Here is a 22205-nt window from a genome sequence, read left to right on the forward strand (position 1 = left end):
ACGTTTCAGCTCATCACTGTTCCAGTGAAGATGGACTCAGGCGGTTCTGACCAATCAGAACCACAGGTGCCCTTCACAAACCCAACCTGAAAGCACCTGGTGCAGCCCAAACAGGTTCTCCTCCCAACATGGATGCAACATCAGATGTTTCAGTATCTGATACAGAAGCTTTCATTAAATCCAGAATCTAATGATTCAGAAACGATTATTTCTCACAGCTTTTGGAGACTGAGCTGCAGTGAAACATGAAAACAGTCCAAACAGAACCAGCAGAACTTTACTGAAGCAGAACTCATGAAACGGAGGTTTCAAAGCTCTGAGGAGTTTGTGTTGATTAATTATTCATGAATTCAGTTCAGTCCCTGCGACTGCTGACCTGTACAGGTGTAACCCCGCCCTCAGCCGGTGACCGCTGGGTTAGGCTCCACCCCCCGCGACCCGACCGATGGATTAGGCAGGTACAGAAGATGGATGGATGATGGATGATGGATGGATGGATGGATGGATGATGGATGGATGGATGATGGATGATGGATGGATGGATGGATGGATGGATGGATGATGGATGATGGATGGATGATGGATGATGGATGGATGGATGATGGATGGATGGATGATGGATGGATGGATGGATGGATGATGGATGATGGATGGATGATGGATGGATGATGGATGATGGATGGATGATGGATGGATGATGGATGATGGATGGATGATGGATGGATGGATGAAATTCAATTAAATTCAATTCATTTTGAATAAAAACCCGCAGATTTGTTGTTAAATATAAATATAAATATTCTGAATAATAAATCATAACAAAACAGTTTATTTCAGATAAAAAGGGAAACAGTTTAATTTCTGATTAAAAGTTGGAGGAGATGATGGAGAACATGACGTCAGGTGTCAGGTTCGGCCTGATTAACCAGAACCGCGTTATGACTCTAAAACCTTATAAGATCATTTCTTCTGTCCTGAAGGCAGCAGCTGGAACGCTCCAGGTTCTGATCCGGTTCTGAGGCTGTCCTGTCCGCCGGAGGATGGCGCTGTGGAGCTGCCGAGAAGCCGCTGAGCCAGCGGGGAGTCCGGGGTGGGGGGAGGAGAGGAGAGGGAGGAGTAACTGGACACCGACTCTCAGAGCCGCTCCTACCCGGTCAGAGCTCAGCGGAGCCCGGCGGCAGCAGGCATCAGCGGGGCGGTGTGTGAAGTCACCACGGAACCAAGATCCAAGGAGCGGCAGAGCTGAGGCGGAGGCTCCGGTGTCCCTGCCGGACTTTAATCTGCTTTAACCTGCTTTTATCTCTCCTCCCGCCGGTCTCACGCTCTGTGACGAATAGCGGAGTTACCGTGAAAGTGGGAGAAGTTCCGCCGCCGGCAGCCTGACAGCCGCCAGCATGAAGAAGAACAACTCCGGGAAACGGGTGAGTGTCACCGGAACCGACACCGGCGGCTCGCGACTGCCGCTTTTATCCCGTTAAACCGAAGCCCGAGGAACAAAAGCCTCAAGGATTAGTATGAGCCTTTATTGTGAAGGAGAGACCCGCTCACTCCTCCAGGCTTCACCTCCGGTTTTCAGAATAAATTCACGGTTTGTTTTTGTTCAGTTTGGCTTAGAGGTAGAACCGGGAGTTAGTTCCCGCCGGAGGACTGACGTAAACAACGAACCAGGTGTTGAGCTTCAGGTGTGAACAGAGTTAGAAAAAGAAACTGAGCGGTTTCAGCCAGAGGTTCCTGTTGCTGACTGTAGAACTGACCCCACCACAGACTGCTATGTAACAAAACAAGTCCCTGAATGCACCACAGACTGGACCCAATAGACTGGACCTAAAATCCATCCTGTTGTCGGCAGAGTTCTGGTGTAAAACTTCTCCGTCTCAGTTATTATGGAATGAGGCTGCAGTTTCACTCAGTAAAATAAACTGCAGCATTCAGTAGGACCCTGAATGCACCATAGACTGGACTTTGTCACAAAATAAGTCCCTGAATGCACCACAGACTGGACTTTGTAACAAAATAAGTCCCTGAATGCACCACAGACTGGATTCTTCAACAAAACAGGTCACTGAACACTTAGTCTGGATTTGATAGCCGAATAGGACCATGAACGCACCACAGACGAGACTTTGTGACAAAGCAGGACCCTGAACACACCACAGATAAGACTGTAGGACTGAACCAAACAGTGCAACAGAATCGAACACCTGTGTGACAGCACAGACCCAGGTGCAGGTGTTCCTCTCTGTCAAAGTGCTCACCTGCCCTCACAGCTTCCTGTTTCCTGTTCAGGGTCCACCGGACTCAGTGCAGCAGAACTCTCCGCCTGACAAAGTGGGCTGGATCAGGAAGTTCTGTGGAAAGGGGATCTTCAGAGAGATCTGGAAGAATCGTTTTGTGGTTCTGAGAGGAGACCAGCTGTTTATCTGTGAGAAAGAGGTGAGTCAGCGGGGGCGGGGCCAACAGGTGAGGGTCACCTGCTGCCATAAGAGCGAATCAAAGTCAGAGCACTCGTCTCATGATAGCTTTAATTATCACCACGGTAACCAGGTGTCAGAGGTCATGTGGCATCATGCACACGGACACCAGCTGTTATGTCATCAGTAACCTCATTGGTCAGTGTAAAGGATTTAAAGGGACAGTACAGCTTTTTCATTACACGTTTACAGATCTGGAAAGATGTGAATGAATGAGGATCAATAATCACATCAGTTTAACTCCTAACATTATCTGGTTCTTCTAAACATTTAAATATTCTGACTCACAAACTGGATTTTTGACATTTAGATTCACACCTGAATGAAAACCAGTGACCACAGAGTTCTACTGAGAGGTTTTTGTTTTGGTTCCGTCCGTAAACAGAAAGTTTCTCCACTTTCTACAGTCGACGTTCTGCAGGAGTCGAGTTTCAGTCTGAGCTGCGGACACACAGAGAGCTCCGATTTCACTGCTGCAACAAAGGGCAGAACGTCCTCACAGAACCCTTATCAGGCACAGAACGTCCTAACAGAACCTTTATCAGACACAGAACGTTCTCACAGAACCTTTATCAGACACAGAACGTCCTCACAGAACCTTTATCAGACACAGAACGTCCTAACAGAACCTTTATCAGACACAGAACGTCCTCACAGAACCTTTATCAGACACAGAACGTTCTCACAGAACCCTTATCAGACACAGAACGTCCTCACAGAACCTTTATCAAAAACAGAACGTCCTCACAGAACCTTTATCAGGCACAGAACGTCCTCACAGAACCTTTATCAGACACAGAACGTCCTAACAGAACCTTTATCAGACACAGAACGTTCTCACAGAACCCTTATCAGACACAGAACGTCCTCACAGAACCTTTATCAAAAACAGAACGTCCTCACAGAACCTTTATCAGACACAGAACGTCCTCACAGAACCCTTATAAGGCCCAGAACGTCCTCACAGAACCTTTATCAGACACAGAACGTCCTCACAGAACCCTTATCAGACAAAGAACGTCCTCACAGAACCTTTATCAGGCACAGAATGTCCTCACAGAACCTTTATCAGAAACAGAACGTCCTCACAGAACCCTTATCAGACAAAGAACGTCCTCACAGAACCTTTATCAGGCACAGAATGTCCTCACAGAACCTTTATCAGAAACAGAACGTCCTCACAGAACCCTTATCAGACAAAGAACGTCCTCACAGAACCTTTATCAGGCACAGAATGTCCTCACAGAACCTTTATCAAAAACAGAACGTCCTCACAGAACCCTTATCAGACAAAGAACTTCCTCACAGAACCCTTATCAGGCACAGAACGTCCTCACAGAACCTTTATCAGACACAGAACGTCCTCACAGAACCCTTATCAGACAAAGAACGTCCTCACAGAACCTTTATCAGGCACAGAATGTCCTCACAGAACCTTTATCAGAAACAGAACGTCCTCACAGAACCCTTATCAGACAAAGAACGTCCTCACAGAACCTTTATCAGGCCCAGAACGTCCTCACAGAACCCTTATCAGACAAAGAACGTCCTCACAGAACCCTTATCAGGCACAGAACATCCTCACAGAACCCTTATCAGACAAAGAACGTCCTCACAGAACCCTTATCAGGCCCAGAACGTCCTCACAGAACCCTTATCAGACAAAGAACGTCCTCACAGAACCTTTATCAGACACAGAACGTCCTCACAGAACCCTTATCAGACAAAGAACTTCCTCACAGAACCCTTATCAGGCACAGAACGTCCTCACAGAACCTTTATCAGACACAGAACGTCCTCACAGAACCCTTATCAGACAAAGAACGTCCTCACAGAACCTTTATCAGGCACAGAATGTCCTCACAGAACCTTTATCAGAAACAGAACGTCCTCACAGAACCCTTATCAGACAAAGAACGTCCTCACAGAACCTTTATCAGGCCCAGAACGTCCTCACAGAACCCTTATCAGACAAAGAACGTCCTCACAGAACCCTTATCAGGCACAGAACATCCTCACAGAACCCTTATCAGACAAAGAACGTCCTCACAGAACCCTTATCAGGCCCAGAACGTCCTCACAGAACCCTTATCAGACAAAGAACGTCCTCACAGAACCCTTATCAGGCACAGAACATCCTCACAGAACCCTTATCAGGCACAGAATGTCCTCACAGAACCTTTATCAGAAACAGAACGTCCTCACAGAACCCTTATCAGACACAGAACGTCCTAACAGAACCTTTATCAGGCACAGAACATCCTCACAGAACCCTTATCAGACAAAGAACGTCCTCACAGAACCCTTATCAGGCACAGAACATCCTCACAGAACCCTTATCAGGCACAGAACATCCTCACAGAACCCTTATCAGACAAAGAACGTCCTCACAGAACCCTTATCAGACAAAGAACGTCCTCACAGAACCCTTATCAGGCACAGAACATCCTCACAGAACCCTTATCAGACAAAGAACGTCCTCACAGAACCCTTATCAGGCACAGAACATCCTCACAGAACCTTTATCAGGTTCAGAACGTCCTCACAGAACCTTTATCAGACACAGAACGTCCTCACAGAACCCTTATCAGGCACAGAACATCCTCACAGAACCTTTATCAGGCACAGAACATCCTCACAGAACCTTTATCAGGTTCAGAACGTCCTCACAGAACCTTTATCAGACACAGAACGTCCTCACAGAACCCTTATCAGGCACAGAACATCCTCACAGAACCTTTATCAGGTTCAGAACGTCCTCACAGAACCTTTATCAGACACAGAACGCCCTCACAGAACCTTTATCAGACACAGAACGCCCTCACAGAACCTTTATCAGACACAGAACGTCCTCACAGAACCTTTATCAGACACAGAACGTCCTCACAGAACCTTTATCAGACACAGAATGTCCTCACAGAACCTTTATCAGGTTCAGAACGTCCTCACAGAACCTTTATCAGACACAGAACGTCCTCACAGAACCTTTATCAGACACAGAACGTCCTCACAGAACCTTTATCAGACACAGAATGTCCTCACAGAACCTTTATCAGGTTCAGAACGTCCTCACATAACCTTTATCAGACACAGAACGTCCTCACAGAACCCTTATCAGACACAGAACGTCCTCACAGAACCTTTATCAGACACAGAACGTCCTCACAGAACCCTTATCAGACACAGAACATCCTCACAGAACCTTTATCAGACACAGAACGTCCTCACAGAACCCTTATCAGACACAGAACGTCCTCACAGAACCTTTATCAGACACAGAACGTCCTCACAGAACCTTTATCAGACACAGAACATCCTCACAGAACCCTTATCGGGCCCAGAACGTCCTCACAGAACCTTTATCAGGTTCAGAACGTCCTCACAGAACCCTTATCAGACACAGAACGTCCTCACAGAACCTTTATCAGACACAGAACGTCCTCACAGAACCCTTATCGGGCCCAGAACGTCCTCACAGAACCTTTATCGGGCACAGAACGTCCTCACAGAACCCTTATCAGGCACAGAACGTCCTCACAGAACCTTTATCAGGCACAGAACGTCCTCACTGAACCCTTATCAGGCACAGAACGTCCTCACAGAACCTTTATCAGACACAGAACGTCCTCACAGAACCTTTATCAGACACAGAACGTCCTCACTGAACCCTTATCGGGCCCAGAACGTCCTCACAGAACCTTTATCAGACACAGAACGTCCTCACAGAACCCTTATCGGGCCCAGAACGTCCTCACAGAACCCTTATCAGACACAGAACGTCCTCATAGAACCCTTATCGGGCCCAGAACGTCCTCACAGAACCCTTATCGGGCCCAGAACGTCCTCACTGAACCCTTATCGGGCCCAGAACGTCCTCACAGAACCTTTATCAGACACAGAACGTCCTCACAGAACCCTTATCGGGCACAGAACGTCCTCACAGAACCCTTATCGGGCACAGAACGTCCTCACAGAACCCTTATCAGACACAGAACGTCCTCATAGAACCCTTATCAGGCACAGAACGTCCTCACAGAACCTTTATCGGGCCCAGAACGTAATCATGAGATTAAACGAATGTTGACGTTGGTATTGTGAGCGTTCTTGTGAGACGCATCATGGGACGATGATGAGGCGTCAGTCAGCTCCGTGTTTTGACTTCAGTTCCTCTTTATGACCGTCGCTTCGTTTCTCGTGTCGTGGTCATGTGACGCGGCGATGCTTCCTGAGAACCGCCTCGGCTCCAAATAAGGACGCGTTTCTGTTTCTGTGGTGCAGATCAGCTCATGTGAAACTTCTCTCAGCGGCACCTCGACTTCCTGTCCGACCAGGAATAGACGCCCGGGAAACCGCACACAGAAACAGAAATGTTCTTTGATCTGAAACTTCCTCCTGACAGATCGCTGTCACTTTACTTCAGTTTCTGAGTTTTTAGTCTGACTGATCAGCCACTGGTGAGACTTCAGTGTTTTTTGTTGAAAAAGTTCTTTCATCACTCGGTCAGCAGCTGATCTGATGATTCTTTGTCCTCTTTAGATTTAAACAGTTTTCTGTAAAAATCTGTTGATCGGATCAGAACTTTGATCACTTCAGTTTGATTTGAAAACCTTTCTGAGCACAAATCAATAAACAGAACAAATTATCAGCAGATGTATTGATGACTGAAGTACTTATTGGTTGATGTTCTGGTCGGTTTATTTGAGGGTTCTGATAAGAACCGGGTTCAGGCCGGTTAATGTGTGAGAGTCCTGTCCTAAATGAGGCCTTTGACAGCAGCTGGAGGGCGTCCATGGCAACCAGAGGCACCCCCCTCCCCCTGTCTCTGGTAACCGATGGCAACCTGCCAGCATGACACACACACACTTTCTTCTGCAGTCCATTCAGATTTGTTTCTCAAATTAGGTCATCAGACTCTTATTTGCAAATGATGACATCAGATTTGAGAGTCCAAACCTCACAGGGTTTTTCCTGCCCAGGTTGCCGTGGTAACAACATGGGCGACTTCAGATGTTGTTTCACGAGTTCTTTCTTTGTTGGACCAGAAGACAAAGTTTCAGCAGGAAATTCAGTTTATTTATATTACAACAACAGATGTCATCTCAGGACACTTCAGATTCAGTCCAATTCGAGTCAATTTGAGTCCAAATAATTAAATTCCAAATTAGTCCAATTTATTCAGAGCAGTAAAAAACAGTTTCTTCACTAAGGAAACCAGCAGCCTGAAACTTCTCTCTGATCCTGAGCTGCACGAGGCGACTGTGGAGAGAAAAAACTCCCTTTAACAGGAAGAAACCTCCATCAGAACCAGAACCAGGAAGAAACCTCCATCAGAACCAGAACCAGGAAGGGTCCATCTGCCTGATAACTGAAGGCTCTGCCTCCCATTCTGCTTTTAGGGGCCTGATAACTGAAGGCTCTGCCTCCCATTCTGCTTTTAGGGGCCTGATAACTGAAGGCTCTGCCTCCCATTCTGCTTTTAGGGGCCTGATAACTGAAGGCTCTGCCTCCCATTCTGCTTTTAGGGGCCTGATAACTGAAGGCTCTGCCTCCCATTCTGCTTTTAGGGGCCTGATAACTGAAGGCTCTGCCTCCCGTTCTGCTTTTAGGGGCCTGATAACTGAAGGCTCTGCCTCCCGTTCTGCTTTTAGGGGCCTGATAACTGAAGGCTCTGCCTCCCATTCTGCTTTTAGGGGCCTGATAACTGAAGGCTCTGCCTCCCATTCTGCTTTTAGGGGCCTGATAACTGAAGGCTCTGCCTCCCATTCTGCTTTTAGGGGCCTGATAACTGAAGGCTCTGCCTCCCATTCTGCTTTTAGAAACTCTGGGAACCACAAGGAAACCTGCAGCCTGAGAGCAAAGTGCTCTGCTGGGGAATAACAGATCTAATTGACCTGATCCAGATCTGATGTCATCGGGTGTTGCTTTGGTTTGGATCCAGGTTCCTGAAATCAGACATTTTATAATCTGAAGCTGATGGAAACCACATGTGAGCTGAATCAGTCAGGCTGCACCGAGGGATGATGGGATATGTAGTTCAGCACCTTCACGTTTAAACGAGGACTTTGTTTCTTATGTTGTGATGAATCATTTGGATGTATGGCAGCTCTGAAAGGTCAAAAACCTTTCGAAAAGGTGCATAAAAACACAGAAAATCAGAGCTGCTGCCTAAACTTTCCTGATTGGTTGGAGCTGGTGTGGAAATAAGATGGAGGTCAGATGGAGGTCAGACTAATTGACATATCGACTGATCTCTGGAGTCACAAACACATGCAGACAGATGTTCGTCCAGATGTGGACACGATGTGTGACACTGATGCTGCTCGAGGATTACTGAGGCTGAGCAGCGAGGGTCATGTGACCCAGAAGGTATTGATCGTGGTGAAAGTGGCGAGCCGAGGGCAGAGCTGCGTTATGTAACCGATCACAGATGATTAAATGAGCGCTGATGCAGACGATGACATAAGCAGCCTGAGGGAGACTTGCTGTGACAGCTGATCTGGAGGTTCTGCTCAGCTGTGGGAGGACATGGCATCTGATCTTTATTTTGCTGCAGAACATCAAATAATTCAGGCTTCAGTTTCAGCTTCAGGGGCCCAGAAATGTCCTCCAAGCTGTTTGAGATCAAACAAACGGGAAACTGTTCTAAACCTGAGCTCAAACCTTCCCAAAGTGTCCTCAAATGTGACTAAACTGTGTCAGAACCTCCAGATCCAGCTCTGAGGTTCCAGAGGACCGGCCAGCTGCTGCTCCTGAAACTGTTCAGCAGGATCCAAACTGATCCGCTGAGGGGGGCGGGGCCTCCCTCCCAGGAAGTCCCGGTTTAAAGCTGCTTAATAATGGATGCTGTTTCCATGGAGATAAACTTTGTGGGGTGAAGCTGCAGGTAGCGTGTGTGTGTGTGTAAAATAGCTTCAACATTCAGTTCAGTTTCATTTAAAAAGCACCAAATCACAACAAATGTCATTTAATTCCAAACGAGTTCATTCAGAGCCAGTAAACAGTAATCTCATTCAGTCCATTGAAGGACGTGTTTGAAGAATCTTTCCCAAAAGGTTCCCTGCAGTTAGAAACCTCCATCAGAACCAGAACCAGGAAGAAACCTCCATCAGAACCAGAACCAGGAAGAAACCTCCATCAGAACCAGAACCAGGAAGGGTCCATCTGCCTGGACCAGCTGGGGCTGAGAGGACAGGAAAGAGGGGACAACAAGCAGCGTAACACCAGGCCAGAGACACCTGCTGAGAGAGAGAAACACAAGTTAATGACAGCAATGATGTCATCTGTACATGGAGGGAGGAGAGGTGCATCATGGGAGCTCCCCCAGCAGGCTGGGCCTATAGCAGCAGAACATGGAGGGAGGAGAGGTGCATCATGGGAGCTCCCCCAGCAGGCTGGGCCTATAGCAGCAGAACATGGAGGGAGGAGAGGTGCATCATGGGAGCTCCCCCAGCAGGCTGGGCCTATAGCAGCAGAACTATGGGATGTTTCAGGCTCACCTGAGCCATCCCTAACTATAAGCTTTATCAGAAAGGAAAGTTTCAGCCTGATCTTAAAGGTAGAGAGGGTGTCTGCTTCCTGAAGCCAAACTGGCAGCTGGTTCCACAGAGAGGGGCCTGATAACTGAAGGCTCTGCCTCCCATTCTGCTTTTAGGGGCCTGATAACTGAAGGCTCTGCCTCCCATTCTGCTTTTAGGGGCCTGATAACTGAAGGCTCTGCCTCCCATTCTGCTTTTAGGGGCCTGATAACTGAAGGCTCTGCCTCCCATTCTGCTTTTAGGGGCCTGATAACTGAAGGCTCTGCCTCCCATTCTGCTTTTAGGGGCCTGATAACTGAAGGCTCTGCCTCCCATTCTGCTTTTAGGGGCCTGATAACTGAAGGCTCTGCCTCCCATTCTGCTTTTAGGGGCCTGATAACTGAAGGCTCTGCCTCCCATTCTGCTTTTAGGGGCCTGATAACTGAAGGCTCTGCCTCCCATTCTGCTTTTAGGGGCCTGATAACTGAAGGCTCTGCCTCCCATTCTGCTTTTAGGGGCCTGATAACTGAAGGCTCTGCCTCCCATTCTGCTTTTAGGGGCCTGATAACTGAAGGCTCTGCCTCCCATTCTGCTTTTAGGGGCCTGATAACTGAAGGCTCTGCCTCCCATTCTGCTTTTAGGGGCCTGATAACTGAAGGCTCTGCCTCCCATTCTGCTTTTAGGGGCCTGATAACTGAAGGCTCTGCCTCCCATTCTGCTTTTAGGGGCCTGATAACTGAAGGCTCTGCCTCCCATTCTGCTTTTAGGGGCCTGATAACTGAAGGCTCTGCCTCCCATTCTGCTTTTAGGGGCCTGATAACTGAAGGCTCTGCCTCCCATTCTGCTTTTAGGGGCCTGATAACTGAAGGCTCTGCCTCCCATTCTGCTTTCAGGGGCCTGATAACTGAAGGCTCTGCCTCCCATTCTGCTTTTAGGGGCCTGATAACTGAAGGCTCTGCCTCCCATTCTGCTTTTAGGGGCCTGATAACTGAAGGCTCTGCCTCCCATTCTGCTTTTAGAAACTCTGGGAACCACAAGGAAACCTGCAGCCTGAGAGCAAAGTGCTCTGTTGGGGAAATATCCAGCTGTGAGATCTTTAAGATGTGATGGAGCTCGGTCATTAAGAGCTTTATATGTGAGGAGAAGAAGCTTAAATTCTATTCTGAATCTAACAGGGAGCCAATGAAGAGAAGCTAAAACTGGAGAAACATGATCTCTGCTGTTGGATCTCATCAGAACTCTGGCTGCAGGGTTTTTTATCAGCTGGAGGCTTTTCAGAGAATCTGATCGATCATCAGTTCTGTGTGACGTCTTCCTAAGACGTGTTGATGTTTCACACTAAAAAGGACGAGGCGTACTTGAATGCAACAGGAAGTCTGTCACTGATGTAGATGTCAGACGTTCTGAAATGCACCTCGAAGCTTCCCTGTTATCCGTTTCATCTGGAGCTCGATGCATATTTTAGAGTCAGTCCTTTGGGTTTTTCACAGTGGCAGTGAGTCTCCTCATGTGTTTGCAGGTGAAACGACACTCAGGGAGTTAGTTTACATGTTGGGCCTGATTGAGGATGAGTGGAGCTGAGGAAGAAGGTGAGGAAGTGACCAGACTGAACACAACGTACAGGTTGTTTATGTGTTTCTGTATTTATCAGACGCTTTTATCCAAAGCGACTTACAAATGAAGATATAACAGCTTTATAATAAGCTAACAATAAGCTAACAATAAGCTAACAAAAAGCTAACAATAAGCTAACAATAAGCTAACAAAAAGCTAACAATAAGCTAATATCAAAGCTAACAATAAGCTCCATAGAAGGAAGTGCAGAAAGATAAAGTGCAGAGATAGAGGGGGGAGGGAAGTACAAGGTAAGTGCTGGGATAGGAGATGCTCTCTGAAGAGCTGGGTTTTCAGGAGCTTCTTGAAGATAGACAGGGACGCCCCTGTTCTGGTAGCGCTCGGTAGGTCATTCCACCATCGTGGGACGACTCATGAACAGAGTTTGGATTGTCTTAGGCGTGGTGTAGGAGCTGCTAGACGACAATCCTGGGACCAACGGAGGGACCCAGTTGGGACAGAAGCCTTTGCAGGAGCCTTCAAGTAGATGGAGCCGTTCCATTAAGCTCTTTGTAGCTAACATCAGGGACTTGGATCTGATGCTAAGGGTAGTTCTCACAGTTCTCAGTTCTCACAAACCCAGCCGTGACTGCAAGAGTGTTTATTGTCCTTTTTTTTTTTTTTTTTTTTATACGAACATTAACTGGAGTAGGTTCAAATTTTTTAATCTAAGTGGCTGTCGTTGATTTTTGTCGCTGCATTTCACTTTAGTTGTGTTAACTGAGATGGACATGAGACTAAACTATTTCCATTCAGATTGTGACACTCAGAGGCTGTTTTCATGTTTTCGGAGGAGCTGATCCCTAACCCTAACCCTAACTCCTAAACCTAACCAGCAACACCCCAAAGCATCCTGGGAGCTGGGTTATGGCGACCCGACAATGTAAAATCTGTTTGTAAGAAACTAAAAACAGTGTAAAATGGCAGCTGCAGCAGAGCTAAGACATTAAATAGGAAGCAGTTTACCATCTGAAGATGATCGGTACGAACACATTGATCTCCGATGAGTGACTCCTCCTGCTCTGTTTCTATGGAAATCAGGTGCTTCTCCGCAGGTCTGCTGTTTGACTGCGTTTGCATTTGATTTGTTTTAAGTCGAGTTCCTGATCCTTTCCACTGTTCCACCCACAGCTGTCTGGTTCCCTGTCAGTCAGCAGCTGGAACAGCTGGATAAACTCTGCAGGAACTCTGTTAAATATATTCAGACTTGTGTTTATGAACAGAACTCATTTAGAACTCCAACGCTGCCCTAAGTGCTGCACAGCTGGATGAAGTAAATAAGAACAACAATAAAAGATCCAACAGCTTGTAGAAGCACCTTTAGCAGCAATGAGTGACGTACCTGTGTGTGTGCAGGTAAAGGATCTGGGTCGGGCTGACGAGGTGTTGGATCTGTCCGACTACGAGCGCTGCGAGGAGATCAGGAAGAACAAGAGCCGCAGCAAAAAGAACCACAGCAAGTTCAGACTGCAGCGCTGCAGCTCGCCAGGGAACACGGTACACCTGCACGCACCTGAACGCACCTGAACGCATCTGAACGCACCTGAACACACCTGAACACACCTGAACGCATCTGAACACACCTGAACGCACCTGAACACACCTGCACGCACCTGAACACACCTGCACGCACCTGAACGCACCTGAACACACCTGAACACACCTGCACGCACCTGAACGCACCTGAACGCATCTGAACACACCTGAACGCACCTGAACACACCTGCACGCACCTGAACGCACCTGAACACACCTGAACACACCTGCACGCACCTGAACGCACCTGAACACACCTGAACGCACCTCAGAGCTTCTGTATACACTTAAATACGCACCTGAACTCACCTGAACACACCTGCACGCACCTGAACACACCTGCACGCACCTGAACACGCCTGAACGCACCTCAGAGCTTCTGTATACATTTAAATACGCACCTGAACGCACCTCAGAGCTTCTGTATATACTTAAATATGCACCTGAACGCACCTCAGAGCTTCTGTATATACTTAAATACGCACCTGAACGCACCTCAGAGCTTCTGTATATACTTAAATACGCACCTGAACGCACCTCAGAGCTTCTGTATACATTTAAATACACACCTGAACACACCTGAACGCACCTGAACACACCTGCACGCACCTGAACACGCCTGAACGCACCTCAGAGCTTCTGTATACATTTAAATACACACCTGAACGCACCTCAGAGCTTCTGTATACATTTAAATACGCACCTGAACGCACCTCAGAGCTTCTGTATATACTTAAATACGCACCTGAACGCACCTCAGAGCTTCTGTATATACTTAAATACGCACCTGAACGCACCTCAGAGCTTCTGTATGTACTTAAATACGCACCTGAACGCACCTCAGAGCTTCTGTATATACTTAAATACGCACCTGAACGCACCTCAGAGCTTCTGTATATACTTACATACGCACCTGAACGCACCTCAGAGCTTCTGTATGTACTTAAATAAGCACCTGAACGCACCTCAGAGCTTCTGTATGTACTTAAATACGCACCTGAACGCACCTCAGAGCTGCTGTATGTACTTAAATATGCACCTGAACGCACCTCAGAGCTTCTGTATGTACTTAAATACGCACCTGAACGCACCTCAGAGCTTCTGTATGTACTTAAATACGCACCTGAACGTGCCTCAGAGCTGCTGTATGTACTTAAATACGCACCTGAACGCGCCTCAGAGCTTCTGTATGTACTTAAATATGCACCTGAACGCACCTCAGAGCTTCTGTATGTACTTAAATACGCACCTGAACGCACCTCAGAGCTTCTGTATGTACTTAAATACGCACCTGAACGCACCTCAGAGCTTCTGTATGTACTTAAATACGCACCTGAACGCACCTCAGAGCTTCTGTATATACTTAAATACGCACCTGAACGCACCTCACAGCTTCTGTATATACTTAAATACGCACCTGAACGCACCTCAGAGCTTCTGTATATACTTAAATACGCACCTGAACGCACCTCAGAGCTTCTGTATACACTTAAATACGCACCTGAACGCACCTCAGAGCATCTGTATATACTTAAATACGCACCTGAACGCACCTCAGAGCTGCTGTATGTACTTAAATACGCACCTGAACACACCTCAGAGCTTCTGTATACACTTAAATACGCACCTGAACGCACCTCAGAGCATCTGTATATACTTAAATACGCACCTCAGAGCTGCTGTATGTACTTAAATACGCACCTGAACGCACCTCAGAGCTTCTGTATACACTTAAATACGCACCTGAACGCACCTCAGAGCTTCTGTATACACTTAAATACGCACCTGAACGCACCTCAGAGCATCTGTATATACTTAAATACTGCTTCTTACTGTGGGAGCAGTGAGGGTTCACTTCATTTTTCCTACACTGCTGCTGTGTTTCGTCTCAGTTTCTGTTCCATAAATAATGAGACGGTGTAATATGTTGATCTGAGGTTGGATTTACTGAGTTTTAACAGCTGCTGAAGAACAGTTGGTTTTTATTTTTCTCCTGATAATAAAACCTGAGAAATGAAAGAGTGAAAACTTACTAACTATATTTATTTTGCTCTAATGTGACATTTGTGTGATTCACACTTTCAATCCTCTGTTGAGCATCTTCTACATTTGATCGTCCCTTTAACTGGGAGCGACTCAAAGTGTGGGCAGAACAGAACGTCCTCACTTTGCAGAAAGGTCCTCGGGCGCCATAACGACCGGGTCCCACTTAGGCATGTAGACAAACACACACACACAACAGATGGCTGTGTGTGTGTGTGCGAGGCAATCCCACAATGCACTGCTCCACATTCAGAGGTCTTACCTGGAGTGCTGCGATGTTCCCCTCTGATGTCATTTTTAGTCGTCTCTGTGTCTGAAACATGCAAATGTGGAATAACCCGTGTGTGTGTGTGTGTGTGCATGTGTGTATGTGTGCATGTGCATGTGTGTGTGTGTGTGTGTGCCTATGTGTGCGTGTGTGTGTCTGTGTGTGTGCGTCACAGGTTCCTAACCTCGTGTTCCTCGCCGTCAGTCCCGAGGAGAAAGAGTCGTGGGTCAACAACCTGAACGCCGCCATCACCAGAGGGAAGAACCGGATACTGGACGAGGTGAGCAGCTGACCCGAGTTCTAAGAGTTCCGCAGAGTTAATTACGATGATGTGCTTTAGTCCAATAATCTCAGACATGTTTAAAGAAGACGGCCATTGATGGTATTATTTCCAAGGAAAGGTTTAGATTTATATTTCGCTCCATGTTGGGTTAGCATTAGCGTTAGCTAACATCCGTACGGCTGGGGTTAGCGTTAGCTAACATCCGTACGGCTGGGGTTAGCGTTAGCTAGCATCCGTACGGCTGGGGTTAGCGTCAGCTAACATCCGTACGGCTGGGGTTAGCGTTAGCTAACATCCGTACGGCTCAGGGAGGTGAACTCTGATTTAATCTCTTCTTGTTTTTATTCATCAGAAAACTTCATCTTCTTAGTTCTCTGAAAGTAACTTTTATTTAGTTTTAGTCAGAAAAAAGGTTGTTGGTGGTAACTGTGACCAGTTTTGTTCCATTTCAGGAGTCTTTTTTAAATCATTTCTCATCACATTCAGTCCTTTTTTGGGCAGCTTTCAGATTGTTTTAGTGTTTTCACAGATTTAAGGATGTTTTCGGGCCTTTTTTCACTGTTTTCGTCTCTGTTGAGGAAGATTCGATCAGGTTGAATCTGTGAAGCTTCAGTTTTGACTGAGCTGACAGACACTTCCTGTTTCCTGTTTATTTGTCCTCGCTGACAGCAGAACGTGTAAAGCTGCAGTTTGCCAGCAGCCTTTTCCACCACTCAATAACTGATCAATAACTCTGATCAATGCCCCCCCCCCCTCTCACATGTGCTCCAAGGCTGAACTTGTGCATCATTGATGTTTTTCCCATCAGGAAGTTCTGTAAAAGTCCGACATTCTGGCTCTTCATCAGGGTCAGTGACATCATCAGGGTCAGTGACATCATCAGTCATGTGACATCATCAGGGTCAGTGACATCATCAGTCATGTGACATCATCAGTCATGTGACTGGGGTCTCGTGGCCTCCTGTAGCGACTGCTGATCGAACTGATTTCAGAGCAGAACCCAACAGAACCTGCTCCTGCAGTTTTAAACCCGGTAACCTCCAGCGAGCCTCTTTGTTTCCAGGTGACGGTTGACGACGCCCAGCTGTGTCACCTGACCCGAGATCGAGTGAAGATCCCTCACAACCGCCGGCTGCCGACCCGAGGTCACCTGCTGGCCGTGGTCAGTACCAGGCCCCACCCCTAAGGGGAGGAGCTTTTACTGAGTTCTGCTGAGCCAAAACATTAGGACCACCTGCCTGAGGTGCTGCCGGGTCAGAGCCAGCTCCATCCCTCTGGGTTCTGGACTCTGGGTCAGACCCCAGAGTCAGAACCCGCTCCATCCCTCTGGGTTCTGGACTCTGGGTCAGAGCCAGCTCCATCCCTCTGGGTTCTGGACTCTGGGTCAGAACCATCTGGGTCTTGTCAGAGTGGTTCAGTGGTTCTGATCTCCATCCGGTGGTCCGGATGTTTTGGCTCATCAACGTAGTTTCAGAGGTCCGGAACCGCTGGTGGTACCGGGTTCCTGTCTCTGTGGCTGACCCGGTTCCCCTCTGTCCTACAGGCCTCCACCTCCTCCTCAGACGGGATGCTGACTCTGGACCTGATCCAGGAGGAGGACGCCGTTCCTCACCGGCTCGCCGTGGACTGTCCACGGTCCCAGACGGACGGCACGCTGTCAGCCATGACCACCGAGACGTTTGGGAAGTCTCGCAGCCTTCCCCGTGAGGTGGTGGCGTGGGAGAACCCGGGCCCGGCCCAAACCCCCCAGCCGGGAAAACACCTGACAACAGCAGAGAAAAACCGCTGCGCCTCGATGGACGAGATCCTCACGCAGTCTGAAAGCAAAGCTGTGAAAACTGCGTCCACAGGCACGGCGGCGCCGGTCAGCCGGCTGCAGGAGCTCATCGGCCAGAAGCTCGACAAGACGGAGCGCCTCCTGACGGAGGTGCGGGCGGAGGGTCCGGGTCGGGGTCCGGGTCCGGGTCAGGGTCCGGGTCAGGGTCAGGGTCAGGGTCCAGGTCCGGGTCCGGGTCCGGGTCAGGGTCAGGGTCAGGGTCAGGGTCAGGGTCAGGGTCAGGGTCCGGGTCAGGGTCCGGGTCCGGGTCCGGGTCGGGGTCAGGGTCCGGGTCAGGGTCAGGGTCCGGGTCAGGGCGGTAAGGCAGGCGGAGGAGGGAAGGAGCCGACCGAGGGACTGCGAGCTGAAGCCGAGCGGCTCCTGAAGGAGGCGGCAGCGGCCTGGAGCCAGGCCCGCGAGGTTCTGCAGGAAGTGCAGGAGCTGAGGGCGTTGTACCGACAACTGGACCCCGCTGCCCCCGAGATGTGACCCAGAAAGTAGAGACCTGTTCTGGACTGTAAGTTCTGCTGAAACCTGCCGGTGCCCAGGTACACACACCTGAACCTCGGGTCCAGCTTGGCTTAGGGTGAAGTCAGCTGACCTCCCATCAGGTGATCAGAAGCCCCGCCCCCTCAGCGGTCTGAGCGCGCTCAGTTTGCAGGAAAAGCAGCTTTTTACGTCCTCTGAAACAATCCGAAAGTTAAACTCATTAAATTCTATTTCATTCGGCGCCAAAACACTTAAAATCCAGAGTTTCAGGTGAAGCCGGTCAGCTCAGCTCTCAGAACCATAAAAGATTCTAACAGTCAAAGAGGAACCAAAGCGGGCCATGAGCAGCTTCCAGCTGCAGGAAACCCTCAGATTGACCAAACTGAGCGTGCTCAGACCGTCGGTCACCGTGACCTTTAACCTGTTACAGCTGCAGCTGAGTCTCACAAACGGACCGACTCTCCTCACCAGAACCAGTGGAAACAGATAAAGGCGGGAAGTTTCAGTCGGTCCCTCCCAGGTTCTGCAGAACTCACTGGAACTGGACCTTACGCTGTTCATGGCTGTGGTTTACCTTTAGCTTTAGCTTTAGCTTTAGATGTTCCAATAAGGTCCAGTTGTTCATCCGGGGGGTTCTGCAGAACCTGAGTGGGCCCGACTGCAGTTTCCTGCTTTTATAATCTGATTTTAGCTGAACCTGATCCACCTGTTCTTCACCTCTCAGGTGAGCGGCCGTATTCGGGTCAGGTTCGTTGGCCCGAAGGCGCTGCTCTGAGGTTTCATCGCCATCTTTTATCTAATTTCAGTTTGGGACACCGTGTTCTGCTCTCCGTCGGTTCTCCAGGTGTTTCCAGGTGTTTCCAGGTGCTTCCAGGTGAACTGGCTCCAGCAGAATCACACGCTCTTATATTTATTTAAGAAGTGATCTCAGATCAGTTTGCAGGTTTAATTTAGTCCAGGTGATGTCACCTGTTCGGCCCAAACTCTGTGGACCTCTCAGTTCTGACTCCGTTTATGATCACCGATGGGATCGCGGCGCTGGTTTGGAGTCCAGGCCCGGTTCGTGCTCTGCTGAGGCCAGTTTAACCAGAACCGAGGCAGTGATGTCATCACATCTGGACCAGAAACAGGAACATCTGAGCCTGGAGATTAAAAAAAGTACCTTCAAAAGACTCAGAACCCGTTCAGAACCGCTCAGGTGTGGAGCTGACCACGTCGGCTACAGACAGAACCTGATCGGATCGAATGAAAATGTGCCACGAGGTCTCATCGGTTCTGGTTCTTTAACAGAGGTTCTGTTCCGCCTCCTCAGGAACGAATGTTTTCATCCGTGGTTCTTTCACAGAACTGTTCTGCAGCTTTTGACTCGTTCACAGGGATTTGTTTTTGGGGCGTTAGCGGGTCTGGACCTGGCAGCTCCAGAACCAGCTGCTGGATGTGAAACTGGGCCCACTTTTTGTTCTTTTGGGTCTGCTTCACATGAGTTGCTGTAACTGAACATTTTGTCAAGTCTGGTTCTTTTGGGACCAGGTGCTATTGGGCCGGTACTGTTCCATCCTGTGTTTGACCCATGAACTGGGTCGGTACGATTCTGATTCTATGCACACTCCTCTCTTCTTCTTCCTCTCTTAATGTGAAACTCAGGCGAACCTTGAACTGGACCGACCCGGCGAAATCTCAGTCATCAGAAACCTGAGGACATGTTGTCTCTTTGGATCAGAACGTCTCAAACTGAAGTTGCACTCCATGCATTCACAGCTGGTTCTGATCCGTTCGGACAGAAAGAACTGGACTCAATGTGTCTCTAACTGTAAACGGGCCGACTTGTGGACCTTCAGAGGAACCAGAACCAAATGTCTGCTTTGGAAACAATCAGAGAAAGTTTATTTTTTTAAACACACTTTTGTACTGCAGCTCGGCCCGGTTCTGTTTGTGTTCTAGCAGATGAAGTGAAGCAAGACACAGACTGGTTCTGCAATGTAAACCGGGTCCAGCAGAACCGAGCCTTGACCCTGCAGGGGATGATGGGAAATGTGGTCCAGTGGAAAACCTGTGCTACTGCTGCGAGTCCAAACTATTGATGTTCTGAAATAAATTCTGCAACCTGAACCCGGGCCTGTGGTGTCTGATTAAGGAGGAGCTCAGCAGGTGTGTCTGTTACAGAGAAAAGGTGGAAACGGCTCAAAATATCACCTTTAATCCCCACCTGAGCCAGCTGTGACAAAGGTAAACAACACCTGTGCTCTTGTTGCCAAGCAACCCGACACCTCCGGCTCACACACTCACCTGAAGCTCTGACATCATCATCCTTCCTGCTGGTTGGTTCCAGATGTGAGTTAGCAGTTAGCTGTGAGTTAGCTGTAAGCTAGCAGCTAGCTGTAAGTTAGCAGTTAGCTGTGAGTTAGCAGTTAGCTGTAAGCTAGCAGTTAGCTGTGAGTTAGCAGTTAGCAGTAAGTTAGCAGCTCGCTGTGAGTTAGCAGCAGATGCTAGTAAACGGCAACAGTGATGGACGAAGCCGGAGATGTGCACAGCGTAACTCGTAGTAATGCATGTGAACCGTTAATTACTGCGTTTAAACATTTAGGATTTATTAACCTCATTAAACAGTTGGACCTGGAGACCTCCATCTTTATCAGAAACATGCCGATAATGTAACGTTAGCACACCGAGAGTGAGGAGAGGACCGGTGTTGTGTTGGAAACACACCTTAAACACAGCTGCAGGTTGTCTGAGTTACAGAACGGAACCGTTCAGCTAGAAAGCTTCAGCTAACAAAGTAATGTGGGAACAATAATGTTCATCTTTCAGGAAGGAACAGCAGGAACTCCTTAGAAGTTGCTGTACGTCATCTTCATTAGCTAAGCTGTTAGCGTTAGCTGCTGCTAAAGGAAGAAATAAATCGGTAAATAAACCATGAGGAGTTATTTCATTAGCTAAGCTGTTAGCGTTAGCTGCTGCTAAAGGAAGAAATAAATCAGTAAATAAACCATGAGGAGTTATTTCATTAGCTAAGCTGTTAGCTGCTGCTAAAGGAAGAAATAAATCAGTAAATAAACCATGAGGAGTTATTTCATTAGCTAAGCTGTTAGCGTTAGCTGCTGCTAAAGGAAGAAATAAATCAGTAAATAAACCATGAGGAGTTATTTCATTAGCTAAGCTGTTAGCGTTAGCTGCTGCTAAAGGAAGAAATAAATCAGTAAATAAACCATGAGGAGTTATTTCATTAGCTAAGCTGTTAGCTGCTGCTAAAGGAGGAAATAAATCAGTAAATAAACCATGAGGAGTTATTTCATTAGCTAAGCTGTTAGCGTTAGCTGCTGCTAAAGGAGGAAATAAATCAGTAAATAAACCATGAGGAGTTATTTCTCAGATGCTTCCATTTCCCTGCTCTGAAGTTCAGGCTCTGAGAGTTGGAACTGATCCTCTTTGTGGCTCAGTTCCTTCAGTCCAGCGTTGAACTGGACCAAGTTGTTAAAACAGTGGGATGAAAAGTGTTTGCTGCACATTCACAGTCTTTAGCTAACTCTGCTGGAACATTAGCCTCAGATATAGTTTATCCACTGGGCTCTTATATCCTCTGAGGCTGCTGCTGGATGGTAGATGCATGCTCCTCAGTGCAGCTGACAGCAGAACATTTCCACCAGAAGCTGGCTTCATCCGTCCAGCAGGGTGGAGGTGAGGGGGCGGGGCTTAGCGGAGGAGGCGGAGCCAGGTGGAATCACTTCAGATCTGAAATTACCTTTAATCTCAAATGTGGTCATAGTGTCTGTCAGGCTCCGCAGTCCTGAACGTCCTTATAAGGAAAACAGGAAGCTATACTCAAAAACACTCCCTAACACACACCAACCCTCCTTCATGCTGCAGACCTTACAGGGTATTGATCTGTGATCAGGAAGTCAGAATGAAAGGGTGGTCATGTGACAGCCCTCAGATCAGTTAATAATCGATCAGAACAGAGACCGGATCGGGTCATATATCCCACCTTAAAGAGCAGCACCGGGACGCTGGTGACTTGGTAACGCTGTGGAGCGTGAGGCGGTGCTGCCCCCTGCTGGACACCAGGCGCACTGCAGCCACATTAATCAATACATTTATAGATCAGATTAATTCTAAATTTAACTGAGGGGAAACTTTATTGATCTCAGCAGGAAAAATCTTTGATTTCATTTGT

At 48.0% G+C, this 22205-nt stretch overlaps 1 protein-coding gene across 1 annotated transcript; it reads left to right on the forward strand.

Annotated features, from left to right (window-relative positions):
- The first annotated feature begins 1133 nt into the window (after positions 1-1133).
- plekho1b (pleckstrin homology domain containing, family O member 1b) lies at positions 1134-19980 on the forward strand. The gene is made up of 7 exons (XM_072393452.1): positions 1134-1421; positions 2287-2433; positions 12956-13096; positions 15622-15726; positions 16793-16891; positions 17273-17705; positions 17883-19980. The coding sequence occupies exons 1-7, from the start codon at positions 1395-1397 to the stop codon at positions 18032-18034; spliced, it is 1104 nt and encodes a 367-aa protein (XP_072249553.1). The 5' UTR covers positions 1134-1394; the 3' UTR covers positions 18035-19980.
- The last annotated feature ends 2225 nt before the right edge of the window (positions 19981-22205 follow it).

The sequence above is a fragment of the Leuresthes tenuis genome, unplaced genomic scaffold (assembly GCF_036924035.1).
Source record: "Leuresthes tenuis unplaced genomic scaffold, fLeuTen1.0.hap1 SCAF_10, whole genome shotgun sequence".
In the NCBI taxonomy this organism is placed as follows: Eukaryota; Metazoa; Chordata; class Actinopteri; order Atheriniformes; family Atherinopsidae; genus Leuresthes; species Leuresthes tenuis.